This window comes from Pristiophorus japonicus, chromosome 7 (assembly GCF_044704955.1).
Source record: "Pristiophorus japonicus isolate sPriJap1 chromosome 7, sPriJap1.hap1, whole genome shotgun sequence".
NCBI lineage: Eukaryota > Metazoa > Chordata > Chondrichthyes > Pristiophoridae > Pristiophorus > Pristiophorus japonicus.
In genome coordinates this window covers 231,605,176-231,632,737 of record NC_091983.1, presented here as the reverse complement: position 1 = coordinate 231,632,737, position 27,562 = coordinate 231,605,176, and the positions used below count along the sequence as shown (strand labels likewise).

At 49.6% G+C, this 27,562-nt stretch overlaps 1 protein-coding gene across 1 annotated transcript in view; it reads left to right on the top strand.

The window, feature by feature from the left end:
• The first annotated feature begins 16,445 nt into the window (after window positions 1-16,445).
• The window catches only part of LOC139266693 (netrin-G1-like), a 36,994-nt gene continuing 25,877 nt past the window's right edge, over window positions 16,446-27,562 (top strand). Inside the window, exon 1 of the mRNA XM_070884283.1 lies at window positions 16,446-16,815. Within this exon, the coding sequence (XP_070740384.1) occupies window positions 16,573-16,815 (243 nt within the window). The 5' untranslated portion in view covers window positions 16,446-16,572. The remainder of the gene's footprint in view (window positions 16,816-27,562) is intronic.

Here is a 27,562-nt window from a genome sequence, read left to right as displayed (position 1 = left end):
TGAGGTCAATGACCTTGTATTTGTGCTCAACTATGGACATGGTCCAAAATGGCTTTCTGGCACTCTCGTAGCCAAAGAAGGGAGTAGGGTGTTTTAGGTCAAACTTGCAAATGGACAAACTTGCAGAAAGCACTTGGACTAAAACAAACTGCGATTCACAGAAAGCCATAAGCAACCTGAAGAGGACACCACCAATTTCGACCCTCCGACGCACACACAAGTGGCAACCGACATAACGGTTGACCATGAAGCTGAACTCATCACCCTCTGCAGCCCAGCAAGACCAGCTGCGCAGAAACCCAGTGAAGAACCAACCAACTCACCTGCACCTGCATTTGTACTGAGGTGATTAACGAGGGAACGAAAAGCCCCAGATCGTCTCACCCTGTAAATAAGTGTACGATTGACTTTGGGAGGGAGTGATGTTATATATGCAACCCTATGTAACCAGCATTCTACCGCCACCAGAGGGCATGTCTGTTGGAGTCCCAAGGAATCCCAGCATCCCTTGGGAGGACTGTATATAAGCAGGCCTCCCATGCTGTTCCAACACTCTGGAATTAGAATAAAGAGACTAAGTTCACACTTACTCATGTCTACAGTACTCAATCACATTACTCTATTCTGGACATAACAAGATCCAGTCTCAACCCACTGAAATTGGCTTTCTTCCAATTAAGTATTTTTACTCTAGATTGCTCCCTGTCTAAACCTTATAATACTATGCTCACTGTTCCCTAAAGGCTCCCCTACTGCCACTTGCTCTACTTGACCCACCTCATTCCCAGAACCAGATCCAGCAATGCCTCCTTCCTCATTGGGCCAGAAACATACTGTTCAAGAAAGTTCTCATGAACGCACTTCAGAAAATCTTTGCCCTCTCTGCCCTTTACACTATTACTATCCCAGTCTACATTAGGATAGTTGAAGTCCCCCATTATCACTACTCTATAATTCTTGCCCCTCTCTGAAATTTCCCTGCAAATTTGCTCCTCTATATCCTTCCCACTAGTTGGTGACCTATAGAATACACCAAGTAGTGTAATGGCACCTCTAGTGTTTCTCAACTCGAACCAAATAGAATCTGTCCTTGACCCCTTCAGGACATCCTCTCTCTCCAGCACTGTAATAATCTCCTTAATCAATACTGCCACCCCACCTCCTTTCTTTCCTTCCCTATCTTTCCTGATCACCTTATATCCAGGAATATTTAATACCCAATCCAGCCCTTTATTGATCCAGGTCTCCGTTATCGCCACAACATCATATTCCCATCTGTCTATTTGTGCCTGCAGCTCACCAACCTCATTTACCACACTTCATGCATTCACACACATGCACTGTAAACCGCTCTTACACCTTCTTGTGTTCTCTCTTAGTCTGACCCTACCTAATACCGTAATATTTCTTACTCCAGTGCTATCTGTCTCCCCAATCCTTTGTGCACCTTGTTTCTCCTTTCTAATATAAGAAATAGGAGCAGGCGTAGGCCACTGGCCCCTCTTGCCTGCTCCGCCATTTAATAAGATCATGGCTGATCTGATCTTGGGCTTAGCTCCACTTCCCTGCCCACTCCCCATAACCCTTCACTCCCTTATCGTTCAAAATCTGTCTCTCTCCACTTTCAATATATTCAATGACCCGGCCTCCATGACGAATTATATATCCTGGTGGCCATCACAGCGAAATTAGTTTAAACCCTCCCCAACAGCGCGAGCAAACCCCCCCACTTCGCCCCCCCATCCACCATCCCCCGCCCCCCCCAGGCCACCCATGAGGAAATTAGTCCCAGTTCTGTTGAGGTGTAACCTGTCTGGCCTGTACAGGTCCCCCCTCCCCCATAACCGATCCCAATGTCCCAGGGGTCTGAAGCCCTCCCTCCTGCACCAAGCCATGTATTCATCTGCGCTATCCTGCTATTTCTCTACTCATGTGTTACTGACATATTTATAATTAAACACCAGCCTTTTAATTCCATGTAAACTGCGCTGTAGGAGCAGTGGCTGATGTTGCTGGGGTGCCGAGATCAGGGCAGTCATTTCATTCATTGACATTCTCTGTGAATGTGGAGAAAATCGATGGTTTGTTCCTGACACACACAGCAGGACAGACACAGGGCAGGCAGGAGGGAGAATCACTTCATTCATTCTCCGCATGTTGGCATTGCTGGCAAGGCCGGCATTAATTACCCATCTCTAGCCGCTCTTGAGAAGGTGGAGGTGAGCCGCCTTCTTGAACCGCTGTGGTCCGTGTGGTGAAGGTTCTCCCACAGTGCTGTGAGGGAGTGAGCGTTTGAAGGGAAGAAGTCTTGGCGAGTTGCTGCAATGCGTTTGTAGATGGTACACTCTGCAGCCACGGTGCGCCGGTGGTGGAAAGAGTGAGTTTGGCACTAATTAGATGTCAGCTATGGCTCAGTGGGCAGCACTCCTGCCTCTGAGTCAGAAGGTCGTGGGTTCAAGTGCCACTCCAGACACTTGATCCCATAATTAATGCTGACATTCCCAGTGCAATACTCCCAGCTGCACTGTAGGAGGGGCAATACTGAGAGAGTGCTGCACTGTCAGAGGGGCAGTACTGAGGGAATGTTGGTTTCAGAGGGGCAGTATTCAGAGTGCGCTGCACTGTAGGAGGGGCAGTACTGAGAGAGTGCTGCACTGTCAGAGGGGCAGTACTGAGGGAGAGCTGCACTGTCGGAGGCTCAGAACTGAAGGAGTGCTGCACTGTCATAGGCTTAGTACTGAGGGAGTGCTGCACTGTTGGAGGGGCAGTACTGAGGGAGTGCTGAGAGGTGCCATTATTGAGATGAGATGTTAAACCGAGGTCCCATCTGTCTTTTCAGTTCAATGTATAAGATCCCACTGCATTCTTGATGAAGATCTTACTGTGCGCAGATTGGCTGCCATGTTTCCCACATTAAACAGTGACTACACTTCAAAAATACTTCATTGTCTGTGAGGCACTTTGTGACGTCCTGAGGTGGTGAAAGGCGCTATAGAAATGCAAGTCCTTTCTTTCTTTACTGTCTGCGGCCCAGAGCTGGGGGGTTTCAGACCTGGTTCTCGCTCAGAGTGAAACGACTGCCTTTGTTCCCTGGGGACAGACAATAAATGACGGCAGATTTCAGATTACGCTCTGCCCCCGAGTCTCGGCCTCAGCTGATGTTTCCCGTCGCGTTTCTCAATTCTCCTAGTTTTATTTTGATAGATCGGGCTGTCCATCGAGGATCGAATTACATCGAGCTTTACTCATTTATCTCACCCTGTTTACAGATTGGCCTTTATTGCAAGGGGGGTGGAGTATAAAAGCAGAGATATCCTGCTACAACTATACAGGGTATTGGTGAGGTCACACCTGGAGTACTGCGTACAGTTTTGGTCTCCGTATTTAAGGAAGGATATACTTGCATTGGAGGCAGTTCAGAGAAACATAGAAACATAGAAACATAGAAAATAGGTGCAGGAGCAGGTCTTTCAGCCCTTCTAGCCTGCACCGCCATTCAATGAGTTCATGGCTGAACATGAAACTTCAGTACCACCTTCCTACTTTCTCGCCATAACCCTTGATCCCCCGAGTAGTAAGGACTTCATCTAACTCCCTTTTGAATATATTTAGTGAATTGGCCTCAACTACTTTCTGTGGTAGAGAATTCCACAGGTTCACCACTCTCTGGGTGAAGAAGTTTCTCCTCATCTCGGTCCTAAATGGCTTACCCCTTATCCTCAGACTGTGACCCCTGGTTCTGGACTTCCCCAACATTGGGAACATTCTTCCTGCATCTAACCTGTCTAAACCCGTCAGAATTTTAAACGTTTCTATGAGGTCCCCTCTCATTCTTCTGAACTCCAGTGAATACAAGCCCAGTTGATCCAGTCTTTCTTGATAGGTCAGTCCCGCCATCCCGGGAATCAGTCTGGTGAATCTTCGCTGCACTCCCTCAATAGCAAGAATGTCCTTCCTCAAGTTAGGAGACCAAAACTGTACACAATACTCCAGGTGTGGCCTCACCAATGCCCTGTACAACTGTAGCAACACCTCCTTGTCCCTGTATTCAAATCCCCTTGCTATGAAGGCCAACATGCCATTTGCTTTCTTAACCGCCTGCTGTACCTGCATGTTAACCTTTAATGACTGATGTACCATGACACCCAGGTCTCGTTGCACCTTCCCTTTTCCTAATCTGTCACCATTCAGATAATAGTCTGTCTCTCTGTTTTTACCACTAAAGTGGATAACCTCACATTTATCCACATTATACTTCATCTGCCATGCATTTGCCCACTCACCTAACCTATCCAAGTCACTCTGCAGCCTAATAGCATCCTCCTCGCAGCTAACACTGCCACCCAACTTAGTGTCATCCGCAAATTTGGAGATACTGCATTTAATCCCCTCGTCTAAATCATTAATGTACAATGTAAACAGCTGGGGCCCCAGCACAGAACCTTGCGGCACCCCACTAGTCACTGCCTGCCATTCTGAAAAGTACCCGTTTACTCCTACTCTTTGCTTCCTGTCTGACAACCAGTTCTCAATCCACATCAGCACTCTACCCCCAATCCCATGTGCTTTAACTTTGCACATTAATCTCTTGTGTGGGACCTTGTTGAACACCTTCTGAAAGTCCAAATATATCACATCAACTGGTTCTCCTTTGTCCACTTTACTGGAAACATCCTCAAAAAATTCCAGAAGATTTGTCAAGCATGATTTCCCTTTCACAAATCCATGCTGACTTGGACCTATCATGTCACCATTTTCCAGATGCACTGTTATGACATCCTTAATAATTGATTCCATCATTTTACCCACTACTGAGGTCAGGCTGACCGGTCTATAGTTCCCTGTTTTCTCTCTCCCTCCTTTTTTAAAAAGTGGGGTTACATTGGCTACCCTCCACTCCATTGGAACTGATCCAGAGTCAATGGAATGTTAGAAAATGACTGTCAATGCATCCGCTATTTCCAAGGCCACCTCCTTTATTACTCTGGGATGCAGTCCATCAGGCCCTGGGGATTTATCGGCCTTCAATCCCATCAATTTCCCCAACACAATTTCCTGACTAATAAAGATTTCCCTCAGTTCCCCCTCCTTACTAGACCCTCTGACCCCTTTTATATCCGGAAGGTTGTTTGTATCCTCCTTAGTGAATACCGAACCAAAGTACTTGTTCAATTGGTCTGCCATTTCTTTGTTCCCCGTTATGACTTCCCCTGATTCTGACTGCAGGGGACCTACGTTTGTCTTTACTAACCTTTTTCTCTTTACATACCGATAGAAACTTTTGCAATCCACCTTAATGTTCCCTTAAGGTTCACTAGGTTGATTCCAGAGATGAGGGGGTTCATTTATGAAGATAGGTTGAGTAGGTCAGGACTATGCTCATTGGAGTTCAGAAGAATGAGAGGTGATCTTAGCGAAACATATAAGATAATGAGGGGGCTCGACAAGGTGGATGCAGAGAGGATGTTTCCACTCATAGGGGAAACTAAAACTAGGGGGCATATTCTCAGAATAAGGGGCCGCCCATTTAAAACTGAGATGAGGAGAAATTTCTTCTCTCAGAGGGTTGTAAATCTGTGGAATTCTCTGCCCCAGAGAGTAGTGGAGGCTGAATCATTGAATATATTTAAGGTGGAGATAGACAGAATTTTCAGCGATAAAGGAATAAAGGGTCATGGGAAGCGGGCAGGTAAGTGAGCTGAGTCCATGATCAGATCAGCCCTGATCTTATTAAATGGAGGAGCAGGCTCGAGGGGCCAAATGGCCTACTCCTGCTCCTATTTCTTATGTTCTTATTGTCGCTGTAAATCCTGTGAAATGAGCAAAGCTGGGAGTTGGGGGATTGGGACTAATATCACACGGAGTGATTTAGGGAAATCACGGTGTGTGCAGCGGGAAATTAACAGGCAATCATCGTTAATTCATTCTCAGGATGTGGGCGTCGCTAGCAAGGCTGGCATTTATTGCCCATCCCTGGCTACATAGCAACAGGAGGAGGCTATTGTGCCCCTCGAGCCTGTTTCACTTTACTCTCCATGTAACCCTTGCTATACCTGCCCTGGGAGTGTTTGATGGGACAGTGTAGAGGGAGTTTTACTCTGTACCTAACCCGTGCTGTACCCTCCCTGGGTGTGTTTGATGGGAGAGTGGAGAGGGAGATTTACTCTATATCTAGCCCCATTATGTACCTGTCCTGGTAGTGTTTGATGAGGCAATGTAGAGGGTGTTTTACTCTATATGTAAACCATTCTGTTCCTGCCCTGGGAGTGTCTGATGGGACAGTGTAGAGGGAGCTTTACTCTATCTAACCCGTGCTGTACCTGCCCTGGGAGTGTTTAATGGGACAATGTAGCAGGATCTTTACTCTGTCCCTAACCCGTGCTGTACCTGCTCTGGGAGTGTTTGATGGGACAGTTTGAAGGGAGCTTTACTCTGTATCTAACCTGTGCTGTACCTGCCCTGGGAGTGTTTAATGGGACAATGTAGCAGGATCTTTACTCTGTCCCTAACCCGTGCTGTACCTGCTCTGGGAGTGTTTGATAGGACAGTTTGGAGAGAGCTTTACTCTGTATCTAACCCATGCTGTACCTGCCCTGGGAGTGTTTAATGGGACAATGTAGCAGTCCTTTACTCTGTCTCTAACGCATGCTGTACCTGCCCTGCGAGTGTTTAATGGGACAGTATAGCGGGATCTTTACTGCTGTGCCTGCCCTGGGAATGTTTGATGCCGTCACTGGGTGATGAAATGGGAATGTGTTTCTGTCCCAGCACCAACATCCTTCACCTTCAGGAGCACAAGAGGAATGAATAAAGCTCCAGATTCTCATGTGATAAAAATACAATGTGACTTTATTCAGAGTCCCAGACCATAAATAATTCATTCCTTAACAGCAAATATTCATTGCTTGAGAGCTCGGCTTGTGACTGGAGCTCTGCATATTGATGGTAACCTGGTTACTCTCGATCACTGACTGCAGATTGATGGTAACCTGGTTACTCTCGATCACTGACTGCAGATTGATGGTAACCTGGTTACTCTCGATCATTGACTGCAGATTGCTGATAACCTGGTTACTCTCGATCACTGACTGCAGATTGATGGTGGTTACTCTCGATCACTGACTGCAGATTGATGGTAACCTGGTTACTCTCGATCACTGACTGCAGATTGATGGTAACCTGGTTACTCTCGATCACTGACTGCAGATTGATGGTAACCTGATTACTCTCGATCACTGACTGCAGATTGATGGTAACCTGGTTACTCTCGATCGCTGACTGTAGATTGATGGTAACCTGGTTACTCTCGATCACTGACTGTAGATTGATGGTAACCTGGTTACTCTCGATCGCTGACTGCAGATTGATGGTAACCTGGTTACTCTCGATCACTGACTGCAGATTGATGGTAACCTGGTTACTCTCGATCATTGACTGCAGATTGCTGATAACCTGGTTACTCTCGATCACTGACTGCAGATTGATGGTGGTTACTCTCGATCACTGCAGATTGATGGTAACCTGGTTACTCTCGATCACTGACTGCAGATTGATGGTAACCTGGTTACTCTCGATCACTGACTGCAGATTGATGGTAACCTGATTACTCTCGATCACTGACTGCAGATTGATGGTTACCTGGTTACTCTCGATCGCTGACTGTAGATTGATGGTAACCTGGTTACTCTCGATCGCTGACTGTAGATTGATGGTAACCTGGTTACTCTCGATCGCTGACTGCAGATTGATGGTAACCTGGTTACTCTCGATCACTGACTGCAGATTGAATTAATCCCACACTTTGCATGAGAATGGAATTGTCACTGTGAGTGTTTAATCCCCTCTCACTGCACTTCATGGGATTGAAGGCCGATAAATCCCTGGGGCCTGATTGTCTGCATCCCAGAGTACTTAAGGAAGTGGCCCTAGAAATTGTGGATGCATTGGTGACCATTTTCCAACAGTCTATCGACTCTGGATTAGTTCCTATGGACTGGAAGGTAGCTAACGTAACACTACTTTTTCAAAAAGGAGGGAGAGAGAAAATGGGGAATTATAGACCGGTTAGCCTGACATCAGTAGTGGGGAAAATGTTGGAATCAATTATTAAAGATGAAATAGCAGTGCATTTTGAAAGCAGTGACAGGATCGGTCCAAGTCAGCATGGATTTATGAAAGGGAAATCATGCTTGACAAATCTTCTAGAATTTTTTGAGGATGTAACTAGCAGAGTGGACAAGGGAGAACCAGTGAATGTGTGTATTTGGACTTTCAAAAGGCTTTTGACATGATCCCACACAAGGGATTGGGATGCAAAATTAAAGCACATGGTATTAAGGGTAATGTATTGATGTGGATAGAGAACTGGTTGGCAGACAGGAAGCAGAGAGTCGGGATAAACGGGTCCTTTTCAGAATGGCAGGCAGTGACTAGTGGGGTGCCGCAGGGCTCAGTGCTGGGACCCCAGCGATTTACAATATACATCAATGATTTAGATGAAGGAATTGAGAGTAATATCTCCAAGTTTGCAGATGACACTAAGCTTAGTGGCGGTGTGAGCTGTGAGGAGGATGCTAAGAAGCTGCAGGGTGATTTGGACAGGTTAGGTGAGTGGGCAAATGCATGGCAGATGCAGTCTAATGTGGATAAATGTGAGATTATCCACTTGGGTGGCAAAAACATGAAGGCAGAATATTATCTGAATGGCAGCAGATTAGGAAAAGGGGAGATGCAATGAGACTTGGGTGTCATGGTACATCAGTCATTGAAAGTTGGCATGCAGGTACAGCAGGCGATGAAGAAGGCAAATGGCATGTTGGCCTTCATAGCGAGGGGATTTGAGTATAGGAGCATGGAGGTCTTACTGCAGTTGTAGAGGACCTTGGTGAGGCCACACATTGAATATTATGTACAGTTTTGATCTCCGAATCTGAGGAAGGGCATTCTTGCTATTGAGGGAGTACAGCGAAGGTTCACCAGACTGATTCCAGGTATGGCTGGACTGACATGTGAAGAAAGATTGGATCAATTAGGCTTATATTCACTGGAATTTAGAAGAATGAGAGGGGATCTCATAGAAACATATAAAATTCTGACGGGATTGGACAGGTTAGATGCAGGAAGAGTGTTCCTGATGTTGGGGAAGTCCAGAACCAGGGGACACAGTCTGAGGATAAGGGGTAAGCCATTTAGGACCGAGATGAGGAGAAACTTCTTCATTCAGAGAGTTGTTAACCTGTGCAATTCTCTACCGCAGAGTGTTGTTGATGCGAGTACCTTAGATATATTCAAGTGGGAGTTAGATATGGCTCTTACGGCTAAAGGGATCAAGGGGTATGGAGAGAAAGCAGGAAAGGGGTACTGAGGTGAATGATCAGTGATGATCTTAATGAATGGTGGTGCAGGCTCAAAGGGCCAAATGGCATACTCCTGCACCTATTTTCTATGTTTCTATTCGCCTGTGGGACACAGTATCCCAGCACAGTCCCCCATTCCGCTGTGGGACACAGCCCAATATCCCAGCAAAGTCCTCCATTTCCCTGTGGGACACAGCCCAGTATCCCAGCACAGTCCCCTATTCCCCTAGAAGGTGCACGGCCCGGAATTTTTTTTATGGGCAACAATAGTTTTAGGGTGGAAGGAGGTTACAGAGATAGGGACGGTGTAGGTTGGAGGGGATTACAGAGATAGGAAGGGGTGTAGGGCAGGAGGGGGGATACAGAGATAGGGAAGGTGTAGGGCTGGAGGCGGTTACAGAGATAGGGAAGGGTGTTGGGCTGGAGGAAGTTACAGAGATAGGGAGGGGTGTAGGGCTGGAGGAAGTTACAGAGATAGGGAGGGGTGTAGGGCAGGAGGTGGTTACAGAGATAGTGAGGGTGGAGGGCTGGAGGAGGTTACAGAGATAGGGAGGGTGTAGGGCTGGAGGAGGTTACAGAGATAGGGAGGGGTGTAGGGCTGGAGGAGGTTACAGAGATAGGGAGAGGTGTAGGGCAGGAGGGGGTTACAGAGATAGGGAGGGTTGTAAGGCTGGAGGAAGTCACAGAGATAGGGAGCGGTGCTGGGCTGGAGGGGGTTACAGAGATAGGGAGGGGTGTAGGGCTGGAGGGGGTTACAGAGATAGGGAGGGGTGCTGGGCTGGAGGGGGTTACAGATAGGGAGGGGTGTAGGGCTGGAACAGGTTACAGATAGGGAGGGGTCTGGGGCTGGAGGAGGTTACACAGATAGGGAGGGGTATTGGGCTGGCGGGGAGGCAGTTACAAAGATAGCGAGTGGTATAGGGCTGGAGGTTATAGAGGTTGGGAAGGGTGTAGGGTTGGAGGAGGTTACGAGATATGGAGGGGTGCAGGGCTGGAGGAAGTTAGAGAGATAGGAAGTGATGTTGGGCTGGAGGAGGTTACAGACATAGGGAGAGGTGCAGGGCTAGAAGGGGTTACAGAGGTAGAAACATACAAATATCGAAAATAGATGCAGGAGTAGGCCATTCAGCCCTTCGAGCCTGCACCACCTTTCAATAATATCATGGCTGATCATTCCCTCAGTATCCCTTTCCTGCTTTCTCTCCATATCCCTTGATCCCCTTAGTGTAAGGCCACATCTAACTCCCTCTTGAATATATCCAATGAACTGGCATCAACAACTCTCTGCGGCAGGGAATTCCACAGGTTAAAAACTCCCTGAGTGAAGAAGATTCTCCTCATCTCAGTCCTAAATGGTCTACCCCTTATCCTAAGACTATGTCCCCTGGTTCTGGACTTCCCCATCATTGGGAACATTCTTTCCACATCTAACCTGTCCAGTCCTGTCAGAATCTTATGCGTTTCCCCTCTCATCCTTCCAAACTCCAGTGAATAAAGGCCCAGTTGATCCAGTCTCTCCTCATATTACAGTCCAGCCATCCCTGGAATCAGTCTGGTGAACCTTCGCTGCACTCCCTCAATAGCAAGAAGGTCCTTCCTCAGATTAGGAGACCAAAACTGAACACAATATTCCAGCTGAGGCCTCACTAAGGCCCTGTAGTTAGATTTCCCTGCGCCTATACTCAAATCCAGTATCTATGAAGGCCAACACACCGTTTGCCTTCTTCATCGCCTGCTGTACCTGCATGCCCACTTTCAGTGACTGTTGAACCATGACACCCAGGTCTCGTTGCACCTCTCCTTTTCCTATCTGCCGCATTCAGATAATATTCTGCCTTCGTGTTTTTGCCCCCAAAATATATAACCTCACATTTATCCACATTATACTGCATCTGCCATGCATTTGCCCACTCACCAAACCGTCCAAATCACCCTGCAGCCTATTAGCGTCCTCCTCACAGCTCACACCGTCACCCAGTTTAGTGTCATCTGCAAACTTGGAGATATTACACTCAATTCCTTCATCTAAATCGTTAATGTGTATTGTAAAGAGCTGGGGTCCCATCACTGAGCCCTGCGGCACTCCACTAGTCACTGCCTGCCATTCTGAAAAGGACCCGTTTATCTCGACTCTCTGCTTCCTGTCTGCAAACAAGTTCTCTATCCATGTCAGTACATTACCCCCAATACCATGCGCTTTGATTTTGCACACTAATCTCTTGTGCGGGACCTTGTCAAAAGTAGGGAGGGGTGTCGGGCTGGAGGGGGTTATAGAGATACGGAGGGGTGTAGGGCTGGAGGAGGTTACAGAGATAGGGAGGCGTGTAAGGCTGGAAGAGGTTACAGAGATAGGGAGGGGTGCAGGGCTTGAGGGGTTTCAAGAGAGAGGGAGGGGCGTGGCCCTGGAAGGATTTGAACACAAAGATGAGAATTTGAAAATCTAGGCGTTGCAGAGATCCCAGTTTTATTTCAGTGACAGCAGAGTGTGGAATTTTGAAGCTCTGTTTATATTTGGATCGATTTCTTTGTCCTCAGATATCTTTTAAATCTAACCTCAGGATCAGTTTACAGAAGTCTCTCTAAATACCAATAAATCGCGAGTTATTGCTTGTGTTGTTCTGGGGTTTATCAAACGGACACGTTGATTGTTGTACATTGTTCCTTGGGGGAACAGTGTGGAGCAGAGTTTGGGAGAGAATTCCTTTCACCGTATCTAACCGCACGGCCGAGGGTCTGATCGAGTCGATGGTCCAGCCAGCGATCCGAAGCAGCTCGATCTGGGTGTGTGGCGACGCTCTGATCCGGATTGACGGGCTGAGGAGTTGCTGCTGCAACAATTGAGATGCCTGAAGGACAGAAGTTTATTCGGCGAGTCTCTGCGATCCGGTCACTGGGCGTGTTGGTCACTGAGGCTTCGGAGCGGGAAATCTGCGGATGTCCCAGATCAGGAGGGGTGGGTAATGGTTCAGAAGGTCCAAGGGCCCGGCACAGGGACATTATGGGATGGGGAATGGGCCGGACAGGGGCAGGGGGATATTGTAGGATGGGGAGTGGGCTGGACAGGGACAGTGGGATATTATGGGATGGGGAATGGGCTGGACTTGCCTTCATTTCTCGAGTTAAATGCTGCAGGCCGATGGGTCCATGAACCCCCACCCCAAGGTTTATGTGTTTAATCCTTCCATACAATCAGACAGCACAGGAGGGGGCCATTCGGCCCATCGTGCCTGTACCGGCTCTTTGAAAGAGTGATCCAATCAGTCCCACTCCCTGCTCTTTCCCCAGAGCCCTGTATAGATGGGATATTAGTCAGCTCTCCCAGGAAGATTGTAAAAAGCAACAGGACAGATCCCTGAAGCAGTGCAGACATCTGACCTCCACCCTGACTGTCAGCTCCCCTCCCCCATATTATTAAATCTGTCATTACCGCATTTTATATGGAATTTTATACATAAGTAACAGCAGAACATTTTTCACAGCTCACAACCGTGCTGAATATCCGATTCGTTTTGATTGGGGTGGAAGAGTGTTAAAGGAATTGGATATTTAAATCTGGAGGGCTTTAGGACCGCGCGGAATGCTGAGCTGGGGCGACGTTCCCAGTCTGAGCCCCTGGATTGAGATTTCAGTTTTCTCTCTCTGTGAGTCTCGGGATCGCGATTTCTCTCTCTCTCTCGTTTTCTTTCCCCTTTTCTCTTTCTCTATTTCTCTCTCTCTCAATCAAATTTTCTCTTTCTGTTTCTCACTCCCTTTACTCACTTCTGTCTCTTTCTCTTTTGTTCCCTTCCCTCTCTCTCCCCTCCCTCTCTTCCTCTCTCTCTCTCCCTCAATCTCTCTCCTCTCTCTCCCTTTCTCACTCTCTTTCGCTTTCCTTTCCTCTCCCTCTCTCTTTCCCTCCCTCTCTCCCCCTCTCTCTCACTCTCCCTCCCTCCCTCTCTCTTCCTCTTTCCCTCTCCATCAATCTCTCTCTCCCTCCCTCCCCCTCCCTCTCTCCCTCTCCCTCACTCTCTCTCTCCCTCTCTCCCTCACTCTCACTCTCGCTGTCTCCCTCTCTCCCTCACCCTCCCTCTTCCCCTCTCCTCCCTCCCCCTCTCCCTCTCCCTCCCTCCTTCCCCTTGAGGGCAGATTCTGTGCTAAACTCCTCCGGTCCATTGAGGAGGCTCCTGGACTTGTTGCTGAGCAATGCGGAGCTGTGTCCGGGACCTCGCCGCGCCCGGAGCTCGCTGATCTCCCCCAGAGTGAGTCAGACTCTGTCCCGGGATCTCCCGGGATCGCCTTGCTGTTTCCAGCAGAGATTGGCGGCTTGGCGCGGGGATCAGACTGGTTCCTGTGTGGATTGTATCGGAGGGCTGGAGAATTGGAGAGGACGATTCTGTGTGCATTCTAGAGTAGCAATCTTCCATTGGATAAGAGTGCATTGTATCTGAGGATTGCATGCATTGCATAGGAGAGCTGTGCATTGTATCGGAGCGCTGCAGCAATCTGTACGATGAAGGAACACATTGGACAACAATTTGCGACTCAACCCAGTAAAATATTCCAAGGCGCTTCACAGGAGTGTAAATCAGGTGTGACTGGAGATGGTGAGTGTGTGTTGGGGTGTGACTGGAGATGGTGAGTGTATGTTGGGGGTGTGACTGGAGATGGTGAGTTTGTGTTGGGGGTGTGACTGGAGACGGTGAGTGTGTGTTGGGGGTGTGACTGGAGATGGTGAGTGTGTGTTGGGGGTGTGACTGGAGATGGTGAGTTTGTGTTGGGGGTGTGACTGGAGACGGTGAGTGTGTGTTGGGGGTGTGACTGGAGATGGTGAGTGTGTGTTGGGGGTGTGACTGGAGACGGTGAGTGTGTGTTGGGGTTTGAGCAGGAGGAGTGACGTCAGGCCCAGAAGGTGACTGTGGATTGTGATGCTCGAGCTGAAGGGGAACAGCATTACGGGGGAGGAAGTGAGACATTCAGAGACTATTCCTGCTCGCAGTGCAGCAGTTTGTAAAAGCTCATTGAATTCATGATAGAAAATAGATTATAAATATCCCTGTTACTAATCTGTATATCACTCACAGCCCAGAGTAACACCTTGTGTCATAAAACAGGCTGTGGGAGGGTCACCAAACACAGAGTCTATCAGTGTTTAAAGGGGCGACTTTTTAAAGTAGGCAGTAGAATAATTTTGCTTTTCCAGTGTGAGCTCTGAGATTGAGGTGAGATGATGGAGTAAGGAGAATAGATTTTGCTGAAGGAGCTGACTCAATCCCACTCCTGAGACTCGAGCCCAGCATCCAGGCTGACACTCCCAGTGCAATACTGAGAGAGCGATGCACTATCGGAGGGGCAGTACTGAGGGAGTGCAGCACTGTCGGAGGGGCAGTATTGAGGGTGTGCAGCACTGTCAGAGGGGCAGTACTGCGGGAGTGCAGTACTGTCGGAGGGGTAATACTGAGGGGGTGCTGCAATGTTGGAGGGGCAGTACTGAAGGAGTGCAGCACTGTCGGAAGGGCAGTACTGAGGGAGTGCTGCACTGTCAGAGGGGCAGTACTGCGGGAGTGCAGTACTGTCGGAGGGGTAGTACTGAGGGGGTGCTGCAATGTTGGAGGGGCAGTACTGAAGGAGTGCAGCACTGTCGGAGGGGCAGTACTGAGGGAGTGCTGCACTGTTGGAGGGGCAGTACTGAGCGACTGCAGCAATATCAGAGGAGCAGTACTGAGAGAGTGCTGCAGTGTCGGAGGGGCAGTTCTGAGGGAATGCTGCACTGTCGGAGGGGCAGTACCGAGGAAGTGCTGCACTGTTGAATGCTCCATCTTTTGGACAAGACGGTAAACCGAGGCCCCGTCTGCCTTCTCAGCTTCACATCAAAGATCCCTCGGCTTTATTTCAAAGAAGAGCAGGGGATTTCTCCCCAGTATCCTGAGCAATATGTATCCCTCAACCAACATCACTAAAATAACATAATTGTTCATTTGTCTCATTTGGTATATTAACGAGAGTGATTTAGCCACCTCCTATTGGCTGCGGTGATTCCCAACTGGTGATTATTTCTGTGTAACGCTGCAGCTAATGGGAGGCGATATTGGAGGGTGGGCTCGAAGATCAGGAGCAGCACCTGTTCCGAAATGCATTGATTTTATTTCTCTCCGCATAGGGAACTGATGGCAGAAGGAAGAGATGATCGATGGGAAACAGACTCTGGTCAGGAAACAGTCATCACATTGGGCCCCAGTTCTGACTGATCAGCCAATCAAAGCATCTGTCTGACACAGCGGCCAGCTGGGGGGGAAACAGCTGGAATCCCAACACCTGGAACATCTGTACCAACACTGGGAAAACAGCTGGAATCCCAACACCCAGAACATCTGTACCCATTGAGAAAACAGCTGGAATCCCAACACCCGTAACATCTGTACCACCACTGGGAACACAGCTGGAATTCCAACACACAGACCATCTGTACCCATTGAGAAAACAGCTGGAATCCCAACACCCGTAACATCTGTACCACCACTGGGAAAACAGCTGGAATCCCAACACCCAGAACATCTGTACCAACACCGGGAAAACAGCTGGAATCCCAACACCCGTAACATCTGTACCACCACTGGGAACACAGCTGGAATCCCAACACCCAGAACATCTGTACCAACACCGGGAAAACAGCTGGAATCCCAACACCCGTAACATCTGTACCACCACTGGGAACACAGCTGGAATTCCAACACCCAGAGCATCTGCACCAACACTGGGAAAACAGCTGGAATCCCAACACCTGGAACATCTGCACCAACAGTGTGAAAACAGCTGGAATGTTAACACCGAGAACACCTGCACCAACTGGGAAAACAGCTAGAATTCCAACATCCAGAACATCTGTACCAATGCTGGGAAAATAGCTGGAATTCCAACACCTGGAACATCTGCAAGCATAGTGATCGCCCCTCTTTGAGCGGGTCCAGTCGGAGCAGGGCCCCCCGAATCACCCCCATATGGACTGAGATCGCCCCTCTCTGAGCGGGTCCAGTCAGAGCAGGGACCCCCTGAATCTCCCCCAGACGGACCGAGATAGCCCCTCTCTGAGCGGGTTCAGTCAGAGCAGGGACCCCTTGAATCACCCTCAGATGGACTGAGATTACCCCTCTCTGAGCGGGTCCAGTCGGAGCAGGGACTCACTGAATCACCACCAGACGTACCGAGATGGCCCCTCTCTGAGCGCGGTCCAGTCGGAGCGATGCGTCTGTCCGGTTTGTTGCCCCTTCAGGCCCTTTGGGCGGCCCTGTCTCTCACTGCGCAGCACTTCCCGTCCTGGGGTCACTACGACCTGTGTAAGGCCCAGCTTCACTGGGACCAGGCCATGAGTTGGGATTACATGGCCTGCCAGCCCGAGGCCGCCCTGCTCACCAGGTCACTGAAGGTCAGCTTGGATCCCTCCGACAGTACGTGTGGAGAGACCCCCGAGATGTACTGCACGCTGGTGAGTAGAAGCCTTTCTGAGACAGCCTCTGTTATGTGTCGCGCTGTGAATGGACGCTCACTGAACGGCCTTTATCAAAGTGAATTCCATCCAAACTCCTACATTTGCTTCATCGAGTGCAAAAGCAAGGGAGTCATGGTGAACCTTTATGCATCATTGGTTAGGCCCCAGCTGGAGTATTGTATCCAATTCTGGGCACCACACTTTAGGAAGGATGACAAGGCCTTGGAGAGGGTGCAGAGGAATTTTAATGGAATGTTTCCAGGGATGAAGGACTTCAGTTATGTGAAGAGACTGGAGAAGCTGGGATTGTTCTCCTCAGAGTAGAGAAGGTTAAGGGGAGATTTGATGAGGTGTTTAAAATCATGAAGGGTTTTGAAAGAGTAAATAAGGAGACAATGTTTCCAGTGGCAGGAGAGCCGGTAACCAGAGGACACAGATTTCAGATAATTGGCAAAAAAGCCAAGGGGGGAGATGAGGAGAATGTTTTAATGCAGCGAGTTTTTATGATCTGGAATGTGCTGCCTGAAAGGAAGGTGGAAGCAGATTCAATAATAACATTCAAAAGGGAATTGGATAAATACTGGGAAAGGAGAAACATACAGGGCTATGGGGAAGGAGCAGGAGAGTGGGACTAACTGGACAGCTCTGAGCCAGTGGCAGAGACAGACGATATCACGGAGGTGAAAGTAGGCGGGCTTGGTGAAGGAGGAGATATGGGGATGGAATAACAGTCTGATAAGTTGCATTTACTGGAACTGTGAGGAGAAGTCAAACTGCTGGGCTGAACAGGAAAGGTCAGGACACGTAAACCACAAAACTCGCTGCTTCCCAGTGTCGCACCGTAAGGGGTGGCAGTGTTTGTAAAATTAGACACGGAAATAGATGTGAGGAGGGAGGTCGAATGTTTATAAACAACCCCTGGAGCTCCTGACCCCTGTGTCTGAGCCCTGCCCAATATCTCCAGTGGGGAATATGTCCCATTGTGTCTGAGCCTTGCTCAATATCTCCAGTGGGGAATATGTCCCACTGTGTCTGACCCCTGCCCAATATCCCCAGTGGGGAATATGTCCCATTGTGTCTGAGCCCTGCCCAATATCTCCAGTGAGGAATATGTCCCATTGTGTCTGAGCCCTGCCCAATATCCCCAGTGGGGAATATGTCCCATTGTGTCTGAGCCCTGCCCAATATCCCCAGTGTGGAATATGTCCTTGAGATGTAAATTCAAGCCTCTTTCTAAATATTAATGATGCTCTTGTTGAGTGAATCATCTCCTCAGGATAATTGGTTCCTACATCATTGTTCGAGGGGAAACACCTGGTTTAATAATCAGCCGTATGTTTCAGCAATAATTGAAAATGTATAATTTATTGCAGAACATGCAGTTCATAAGAGGGAATTATTCTCCAGCTCAATTAGTAATCTGTTATAAAAATAATACGAGTCTTTGAGGTAAACTTCCAGCTGTCCCATATCGCACTGTGGGAGCTGTGTGTGAAACAGGGCCCGGACCCAGTGAGACCACACTAGATGTTACTGTCTCAGTTTTACACCTCAGGATGTCCCAAAGCGCTTCACAGACAATTGAGGACTTTTTGAAATCGCAATCATTTTTTCTTTCACCGATAAAAACGCGGCTGAATTTATTGGCCTTTTTTTAATATGTAACAATTTTTGACAGGTGTACTCGCTCCTTCGTTCCAGATGTGTCCCGACTTCTGAACTTGTGTTCCCTGATTGTGTGTTGACTGTGAGTGGGTGAGTGAGACAGAAAGACTCCAGGGTGAGAATGTATTCAGACTGTGGCTGTAACCTTGGTGCAAAGACACGAATTCCTGGTCATAAACTGTTGTGATCGAATTGGGCATGGTGGTGCAGGGCTTCTGTGACTGGACCAGTAATCCACAGAACTGCACTTCCAATCCCTCCATGGGCTTTGAGACTGGGCAGAGGGAGATACTGCCGGTCCTGCTGGGAGACTCAGTCCCAGGCACATCCTTCAGTTTTTTATTTGTTCCTGAGATGTGGGCATCGTTGGCAAGGCCAGCATTTATTGCCCATCCCTAATTGCCCTTGTGAAGGTGGTGATGAGCTGTCTTCTTGAACCGCTGTAGTCTGTGTGTTGAAGATTCTCCCACAGTGCTGTTAGGAAGGGAGTTCAGGATTTTGACCCAGTGACAATGAAGGAACATTGAATATATTTCCCAATCAGGATGCGGTGTAACTTGGAGGGGAACATGGAGGTGGTGGTGTTCCCATGGAGACCATGGGTTTGTGAGGTGCTATCGAAGAAGCCTTGGTGAGTTGCTGCAGTGCACCTTGTAGATGGTAAACACTGCAGCCACGGTACGCCGGTGGTGGAGGGAGTGAATGTTTAAGGTGGTGGATGGGCTGCTTTGTCCGGGATGGTGTGAAGCTTCTTGCGTATTGTTGGAGCTGCACTCATCCAGGCAATTGGAGAGTATTCCATCACCCGCCTGACTTGTGCCTTGTAGGTGGTGGAAAGGCTTTGGGGAGTCAGGAGGTGAGACACTCGCTGAGAATACTTGCCTCTGACCTGCTCTTGTACCACAGTATTTATGTGGCTGGTCCAGTTAAGTTTCTGGTCAATGGCGATCCCCAGGATGCTGATAGTGGGGGATCCGACAATGGTAACGCCGTTGAATGTCATGGAGAGGTAGTTGGACTCTCGCTTGTTGGAGATAATCATTGCCTTCCACTTGTGGACCACAAATGTTACTTGCCACTTCGGTGTTGCCGGACTGGGAAACAACGTCGGTGAGTGAGCACAGGGGCGATGGGGGAACAGGACTTGTGTGTGTTAGGACACGGGCAGCACAGGTTTGGATGAGCTGAAATTTACGGAGAGTGGAAGATGGGAGTCCGGCCAGGAGAACATTGGAATGGTCGAGTCTGGAGGGAACAAAGTATGGATGAGGGTTTCAGCAGTAGATGTGCTGAGGCAGGGGCGGAGACGGGCGATGTTACTGAGGTGGAAATAGGTGGCCTTGGTGATCGAGTGGATATGATTGTTTGTTTTAGTTCTTCTCGACCAAAAGGCACCAGTTAATGCTCATCGATCTCCGTGTTAGAAATAGAATCTCCCGCTGGTCTGTAATCCCCAATTTGATTCATCTCTGGCACCAGCTCAAAGTATTCGCCTCCAATTCCACTTCAGTGCCGATTTGTTCATTGATTTGAGTGTTTCTCGTGCTGCAAAGCAAAACTCACAGTGTCTGAGCACAAACTGAGGGAGAGGCACATCTGGAATACTGCGGGCAGAGTGGGCTCCTCATTGTAGGGGAGAGATGGGACACAGTGACACAGTGTGACCGGGGGTGAGGGGGTGAGGGGGTGAGGGGAGAGAGAGATGGGGCACTTCTTCACCCAGAGAGTGGTGAACCTGTGGAATTCTCGACTACAGAAAGTTGTTGAGGCCAATTCACTAAATATATTCAAAAAGGAGTTAGATGAAGTCCTTACTACTAGGGGGATCAAGGGGTATGGCGAGAAAGCAGGAATGGGGTACTGAAGTTGCATGTTCAGCCATGAACTCATTGAATGGCGGTGCAGGCTAGAAGGGCCGAATGGCCTACTCCTGCACCTATTTTCTATGTTTCTATGTTTCTATGACACGGGGCACAGTGACACAGTGTGACCAGGGGTGAGGGGGTGAGGGACTGTGTTATGAGGTTAGCTCGAACAGTCAAATTAAAGGGAGAATCGTCTCCACTTCTGTAGAAACACAGTCTGTGCCTTGCTCGGGTAAAATTCTGACAGCTAATTATTTCTGAATCCGATCACCAATTCTGGAAATCCCAGCGAGTGGTGACAGCTGGTGAATGTTAACGTGGAGTTTCTGGGTAATTTCTGTAAGCTGAGTTTGAACTGATTGTAAACTGGTGCCTGGGGATTGTGTCTGATCCTCTCGGGATTGTTAACATCTGTATCCGTTCCCCTGCCAGCTGTTCACACACTCTCACAGCACAGCAGGAGGCCATTCGGCCCATCGTGCCTGTGCCGGCTCTTTGAGAGAGTGATCCAATTAGTCCCACTCCCTGCTCTTTCCCCATAGCCTTGCAAATTTATCCTTTTTCCCAAATTTATTAAGTATATTTTTCCCTGTTTTAAGGGAGTTTAGTTGAAGCAGGTTCAAACAGCTCCTCAAAGAATGGGTACAGGCACGATGGGCCGAATTGCCTTCTGTGCTGTGAGATTCTGTGATATTTCCCTTGTTTTAAGGGAGTTTATTTTCAGCAGATGCGAGCAGCAGACGGGATTTCAGTCTGAACGAGCCAAACATTCTCTTTGTAATATCGCAGTCCATTCTATTGGGTCTGGGACTAAACCTTTATTACTCAGACGGGAAATCGAGGGTTTGGGAGAGGCCGACAGGAAGTGGATTAAACCTGAGGCCATAGACTTTATCCCCATGAATCCGCCCCCTGCCCAATATCTCACTCACTGCCCACTGTCCCCAGTAAACCGGCTGCACATTAAACTTTCCCAGTCTCTTGATTCCTGGATCAGAGCTCCCTCACTGCGCTGCTCTCTGACAATGTTCCACTCACTTTAGCAGCTCAGACAGGAGAATGCTTGAAGAATGATTTACTGTTGTTGTGGCACTGACTAACTGACGCCTGAACCTGTCACCAGTGGATGGATTTTTCCATCGAGCAGTTTGAATGATGAGGAGTCTCGGTTCCATCTCCTGTTATTCTCTGTTACCCATTCTCTGTATTGACCACGCGCAAATTTCATTATAAACACAGATAGAGGCAGACAGGCAAGGTCGAGGGTTCAAGTCCCACTCCAGACACTTGAGCACAAAACCCAGGCCAAGACTCCCAGTGCAGTACTGGGGGAGTGCTGCACTGTTGGAGGGGCAGTACTGAGGGAGCGCTTCCCTGTCAGAGGGGCAGTACTGAGGGAGTGCTCCACTGTCGGAGGGTCAGTACTGAGGGAGCGCTTCCCTGTCAGAGGGGCAGTACTGAGGGAATGCTCCACTGTCGGAGGGTCAGTACTGAGGGAGCGCTTCCCTGTCGGAGGGTCAGTACTGAGGGAGCGCTGCACTGTCGGAGGGGCAGTAGTGAGGGAGTGCTACACTGTCAGAGGGTCAGTACTGAGGGAGCGCTTTCCTGTCAGAGGGGCAGTACTGAGGGAATGCTCCACTGTCGGAGGGTCAGTACTGAGGGAGCGCTTCCCTGTCGGAGGGTCAGTACTGAGGGAGCGCTGCACTGTCGGAGGGGCAGTAGTGAGGGAGTGCTACACTGTCAGAGGGTCAGTACTGAGGGAGCACTACATTGTTGGAGGGGCAGTACTGAGGGAGCGCTGCACTGTCAGAGGGTCAGTACTGAGGGAGCACTACATTGTCGGAGGGTCACTACTGAGGGAGTGCTGCACTGTCAGAGGGTCAGTACTGAGGGAGCACTAACTTGTCGGAGGGTCACTACTGAGGGAGTGCTGCACTGTCAGAGGGTCAGTACTGAGGGAGCACTAAATTGTCGGAGGGGCAGTACTAAGGGAGCGCTGCACTGTCGGAGGGGCAATACTGAAGGAGCACTGCACTGTTGGAGGGGCAATACTGAGGGAGCGCTGCACTGTCGGAGGGGCAATACTGAAGGAGCACTGCACTGTCGGAGGGGCAGTACTGAGGGAGCGCTGCACTACTCTCATCCTGAGATAGTCAATGGCGCTTTAGAATTCAGTCTTTGCTCTCTCTTTCTCTCCTCTCTCTTTCTCACTCTTGCTCCCTCCTCCCCTCCCACATTACATGGGCTCATTCACCAGAAACACCCTGTTGCCGAATTTGCCCTCCGACCGAAAGGGGGCACACTCACTGAGCGAGACGATTTTCCCCGCCCCAATCCATGGAGCGGAGAGTTGAGCAAAATTCAGCTCTTTGTAGATTGTTTTTATTGCGGGCGGTGCAGTCAGTTTGCGGCGGGGTGGAAGTGCGTGGGGAGCGGGGCGGACGGCGGTATATGTCTGCGAGCTCCTGTTTTATTTCCCACCCCCAGGAACCTGCTGACTGATGGAGCTGAAATGAGCCTGGGATTAAAGTGTTTGTTTAAACCTGGTTTGACAGACAGTCGGTGGGTTCCCTGAACACCTGCTCACAGCCCTGAGTCTCCGTGAGGCTGGGGCACTGGGGACATTAGTTTGGGGAGAAGGCCTTTTATTGGGGACCTTTCATTAGAAGGAGGTCACCCATTGGGGACGGACGGTTTAAAATTGGAAGCTGGGTGTTTAATGAACGATGGCTGTGGTCTATAAGGACCGATCGACACAGGCCGGTCAATAATGTGGGATTACACCACAGCTGGTTGAAGATTTGCTGCAGATTCTCAATCCTTCCCCAGTCTGGTTTCTTTCTCTGAAACCTCCCTCTGGTCTTCTCATTGCTGAAATGTTTAGACACAAACACCAGGTGCAGAGTTCTGGGTTTCATTAACTTGAACAAACATTCATTTCTGCCGGCTCATGTTCTTTATAATTAAATTCCAAAGTGTAGAATCCCATCGAGCTCCCAGGCAAGATATGGACTTAAAACCGCCGTTCCTTTATTAAATTAATTCTGGGGATGTGGGCATCGCTGACACGGCCGGCATTTATTGCCCATCCCCAGGTGCCCTGAGAAGGTGGGGGTGGGCCGCCTTCTTGATCCACTGGGATCGGGTTTGATACAAACTGAGTGTCTCGCTCGGCCACTTCAGAGGGTCATTACTAGTCAACCACGTTGGTGTGGGCCTGGAGTCACATATAGGCCCGGGCAGGTTACAGAGGCAGGTTTCCTTCCCTAAAGGACATTACTGAACAAGTTGGGCTTCACGGCAATCTCCCTGAGCTGTGGGCCGTGGGGAGATGGACCCTCTCCCTGACCCACTGTGGGCCGTGGGGAGAGGACTCTCTCCCTGAGCTGTGGGCCGTGGGCAGAGGACCCTCTCCCTGACCCACTGTGGGCCGTGGGGAGATGGACCCTCTCCCTGACCCACTGTGGGCCGTGGGGAGAGGACCCTCTCCCTGACCCATTGTGGGCCGTGGGGAGATGAAGCCTCTTCCTGACCCACTGTGTGCCGTGGGGAGAGGACCCTCTCCCTGACCCACTGTGGGCCGTGGGGAGATGGATGATACCAGAAATGAGAGGGTATACATATCAGGAAAGGATGAACAGGCTGGGTCACTTTTCTCTTGAAAAGAGAATGCTGAGGGGTGATCTAATAAAGGTCTTTGAAATTATGAAAGGTTTTGATAGAGTGGATACAGAGAGAACCAAGAAATCCAATCGGGAATTCAGAAGAAACGTCTGTCCCCAAAGAGTGGTGAGAATGTGGAACTTGCTACCACAGGGAGCGGTTAAAGCAAATAGTGTAGATGCAGTTAAGGCGGGGGGGGGGGGGGGGCGGTGGGGGTGGCTAGATAAGCGTATGAGGGAGACGGGAATAGAGGGTTGTGGATAGATTTAGATGAGGAAAGACGGGAGGAGGCTCGAGTGGGGCATAAACACCGACATGGACTAGTTGGGCCGAATGGCCTGTTTCTGTGCCGTATATTCTATGTAATCCTATATGTAATCCTATAAGTAATCCTATGTAATCTTTCAGCTCAGTACTGGCCCACTAAATACTGCTAACTGAGCAACTCTGCTCGAACATTAACTCCAACAAAGGGCCTGATTACTGGGTGATGGGGAGTGACAGCAATCTGCGAGATTGTACTTTATGGAGCCACTAACTTCTGTCCTCAATAATACACTAATTTACATCATTAACCAGGGGACTGAACCGTGCTGATCGCGAGTGGTTTAGTTGGTGATAACGACAGGCTCTTCGTCACACCACACAGTGTAAATCCGAGACAGCAACACTTAAACCCCCGAAATAAATGTCAAGGGGTGAGTGGATTTGTGGAAGGAACAATGATTTATAAGATGCTCCGTTTATGCTCCAGTGTTGCAGGAGCAGTTTCTGTAATACATGATCCTTCTATTGAAATATCTTCCCTTCCCCCGTTGATGCAGCCACACACAGCAGGAGCCCGTTGTGTCTCTCTCTCCCTGGGCTGTATGGTGAGGTTTAATTCTTCTCTTCTTCTTCGGCTGTCCCCCGGAGTTGAGGATGACTTGCTTCCACATTAAAATGAGTTCTAAGGTGACTGATGAGACCAATGTGGGATCCACAGTCTCTGTCACAGGTGGGGTAGATGGTGGTTAGAGGGACGGGTGGGTGGGGTGCTTGGGTTGTCGTACGCTCCTTCTGCTGTTTGTACTTGGCTTCCGCATCCTCCCAGCAAAGAGACTCGATGTGTTCGTCGCCTTCTCGGATGCTTCTCCTCCATTTTGAGCAGTCTTGATCCAAATGTTCAAAATGCGGCCACTCACAACAACATCGAGCAGACAATAGGGGTGCTCAAGCAGCGTTTCCGAAGCCTGGACCACTCTGGAGGCAGCCTTCAATACTTCCCTCAACAGGTGTCGCTATTCATTGTGGTGTGCTGCAAGTTGCACAAATTGGCCATCATGAGGGCCAAGGCCTTACCAGCGGGGAGTGCAGCCCCAACTCAGGAGGAGGAGAAAGAGGAACAGGAGCCTGGCGAGGCCCCGACTGGCCAGCCAGAGGAGGAGGTGCAGCAGCCACGGAGGAGACACCGTGGCACTGCTCCCGATACAAGGGCCACATGTCAGCGGCTCATCATACATCGGTTCTCCAACAACACAACACAACCCCTGACCAGCAACCAATAAACATTTAACAACAGCCCCTTGAAACACCATAACACACAATTAACATCAACAATATCTGTACACAGGCCCCTGCCATTTGTCATTCCTCAACAGTATCCATGTGCCATATTAGGCACATACACTTACAACAATAGCAGGCCTCAAAAACTGCAACCAGATCGTGACAAACATATTTACAGGGTGAGGCCTTCTGTCCATTGTGGCCAAAGTTTTTATTGAGACTAGCTCTGGCATTTGCTACCCCTTACCTTAACCCCCTCCCCCACCTCCTGCTCCTCCTCAATGTTGCCTCAGTGCCTGCAGCAAGGCTGCTTGAGGGCTGCTGTGTGTAACACAGACACTACAGATGGCCGAGTAGGATACATTGGACCAGCTCTGGGCCTGGAAGGCCCGGCTGCGGACTGCACCACCTCAGCATCGGCGGCAGCAGTCTAGGTTGGCTGGTGTGTAGACCGCGGCAAGTGGAAAGGCAGAGTGGCAATGGTGGGAGCCAGAATGCTGTCATCTTGAGCAAAGACAACAAGTTTCATTTCCCACAGCCCACTGCCACTCCCCCAGGGCGGAACCTCAGCATCCGGAGCAATATGCGGGAGCGCGGATTACTGGCCTCCTTCGGCACCGTTACCTCCCCGTTTGATTTTGGGGAACAGAGAGGATGGCAGCAGTCAGTGTTTGCATGGCATCACTCTGTGACTGACTCAGAGCAGCCTGAGTCTCAAACGCAGCGTTCTGAGAGTTGTTGCCACAATCATTGACAGTATCACATCACAAAGGCTTTGCGTGGCTTGGGCCTGTGATGTGATAGCTGCTGCCACGTCAACCATGGCACGCGCTCTCCCCTCTGCAACTCCACTGTCGCTGGTTGAGTCCATCTCCCTCTGTAAGTGGGCAAGGATGGGTTCATTGAACTGCTGAGAGGCAGGGACAATGCTAGAGGCGGCCTCCCCCAACCTCAGGGCAAGTGTATCCATGCTCTGCGGGACCTTCTCCAATGCACTCTCTGGACATAGCCTCCAAGTCCAGGTCCACGTCTGACTTTCTCTGAGCAGGACTGATGGGTCGACTCACTGTCCGGGGAGATGGTCCCCGAGCTTCCCCTCGCTCTGGGCGCTGCTGCAGGCCACTGGATTCAGGAGCCTCAGGCTCTTCAAAGCCCAGGAATGTTGGTCCTTCCACCACGGTGGTGTCCCCACTCGATGCAACTGATGGAGGGTCCCACACAGGCACCACACTTTCCTCACCTTCCTCATCATCTTCCCCGTCAGTTGAAGTGGACGGCGTTTACTGTCAAGGGTCAAGGATCTCACAGAAATGCCAAAGGGCATTCACATACCGTCACGGTCCACAGGGGGTGCTGCTTCTCCGTCCACTACCGCACCAACTGGTGTGCCCATGGGGATGGACACTCGCTCCTCCACCTCACTGAGGGCTTGTATGTCAGGCTCCCCTCCACCGGTGCACTGCTGCTCTCTCCTGTTGTGAGCTAGTTTCACCTGTAGTAAGAAGCACAAGAAGGTGTGAGTGAGTGTGCAGCTCATCGTGTGCCACATGTGCCTTCCATAGTTGAATAGTTGCTGCTGTGTGGATGTGTGTAAACGTGCATTTGAATCTGCGTGGCTGCTCACAGTGCATGTGTGAACGGTGGGATGAGGTGAGAAGGACCTCAGATTATGGTTGAGGCTGAAGTCTTGTGAAAGGGTAGTGTGAGGAGGGGTGAGGCTGAGTAGGGAACAAGAAGGTGAGCGAGGTTTGGATGGGCCGGGCATGGCTGGTGACCTGAGCTTGAACCTTTATGGTGCCTTCACCAACAAAGACCACGGCCTGGGACACACAGTGACGGAGCAGTCGGAGGTCAGTTGTAGCGCTGGGGCATGGTGCTGTTAATTATGTCCCGAGGACACGGCAATTCAGGAGCACGTCACATCTGCACCGTTCCATTATTCATTTGTACTTTACACAGCTTTAGGATTGTGGTACTAATGTTACTCCATTCCTTCTACATCG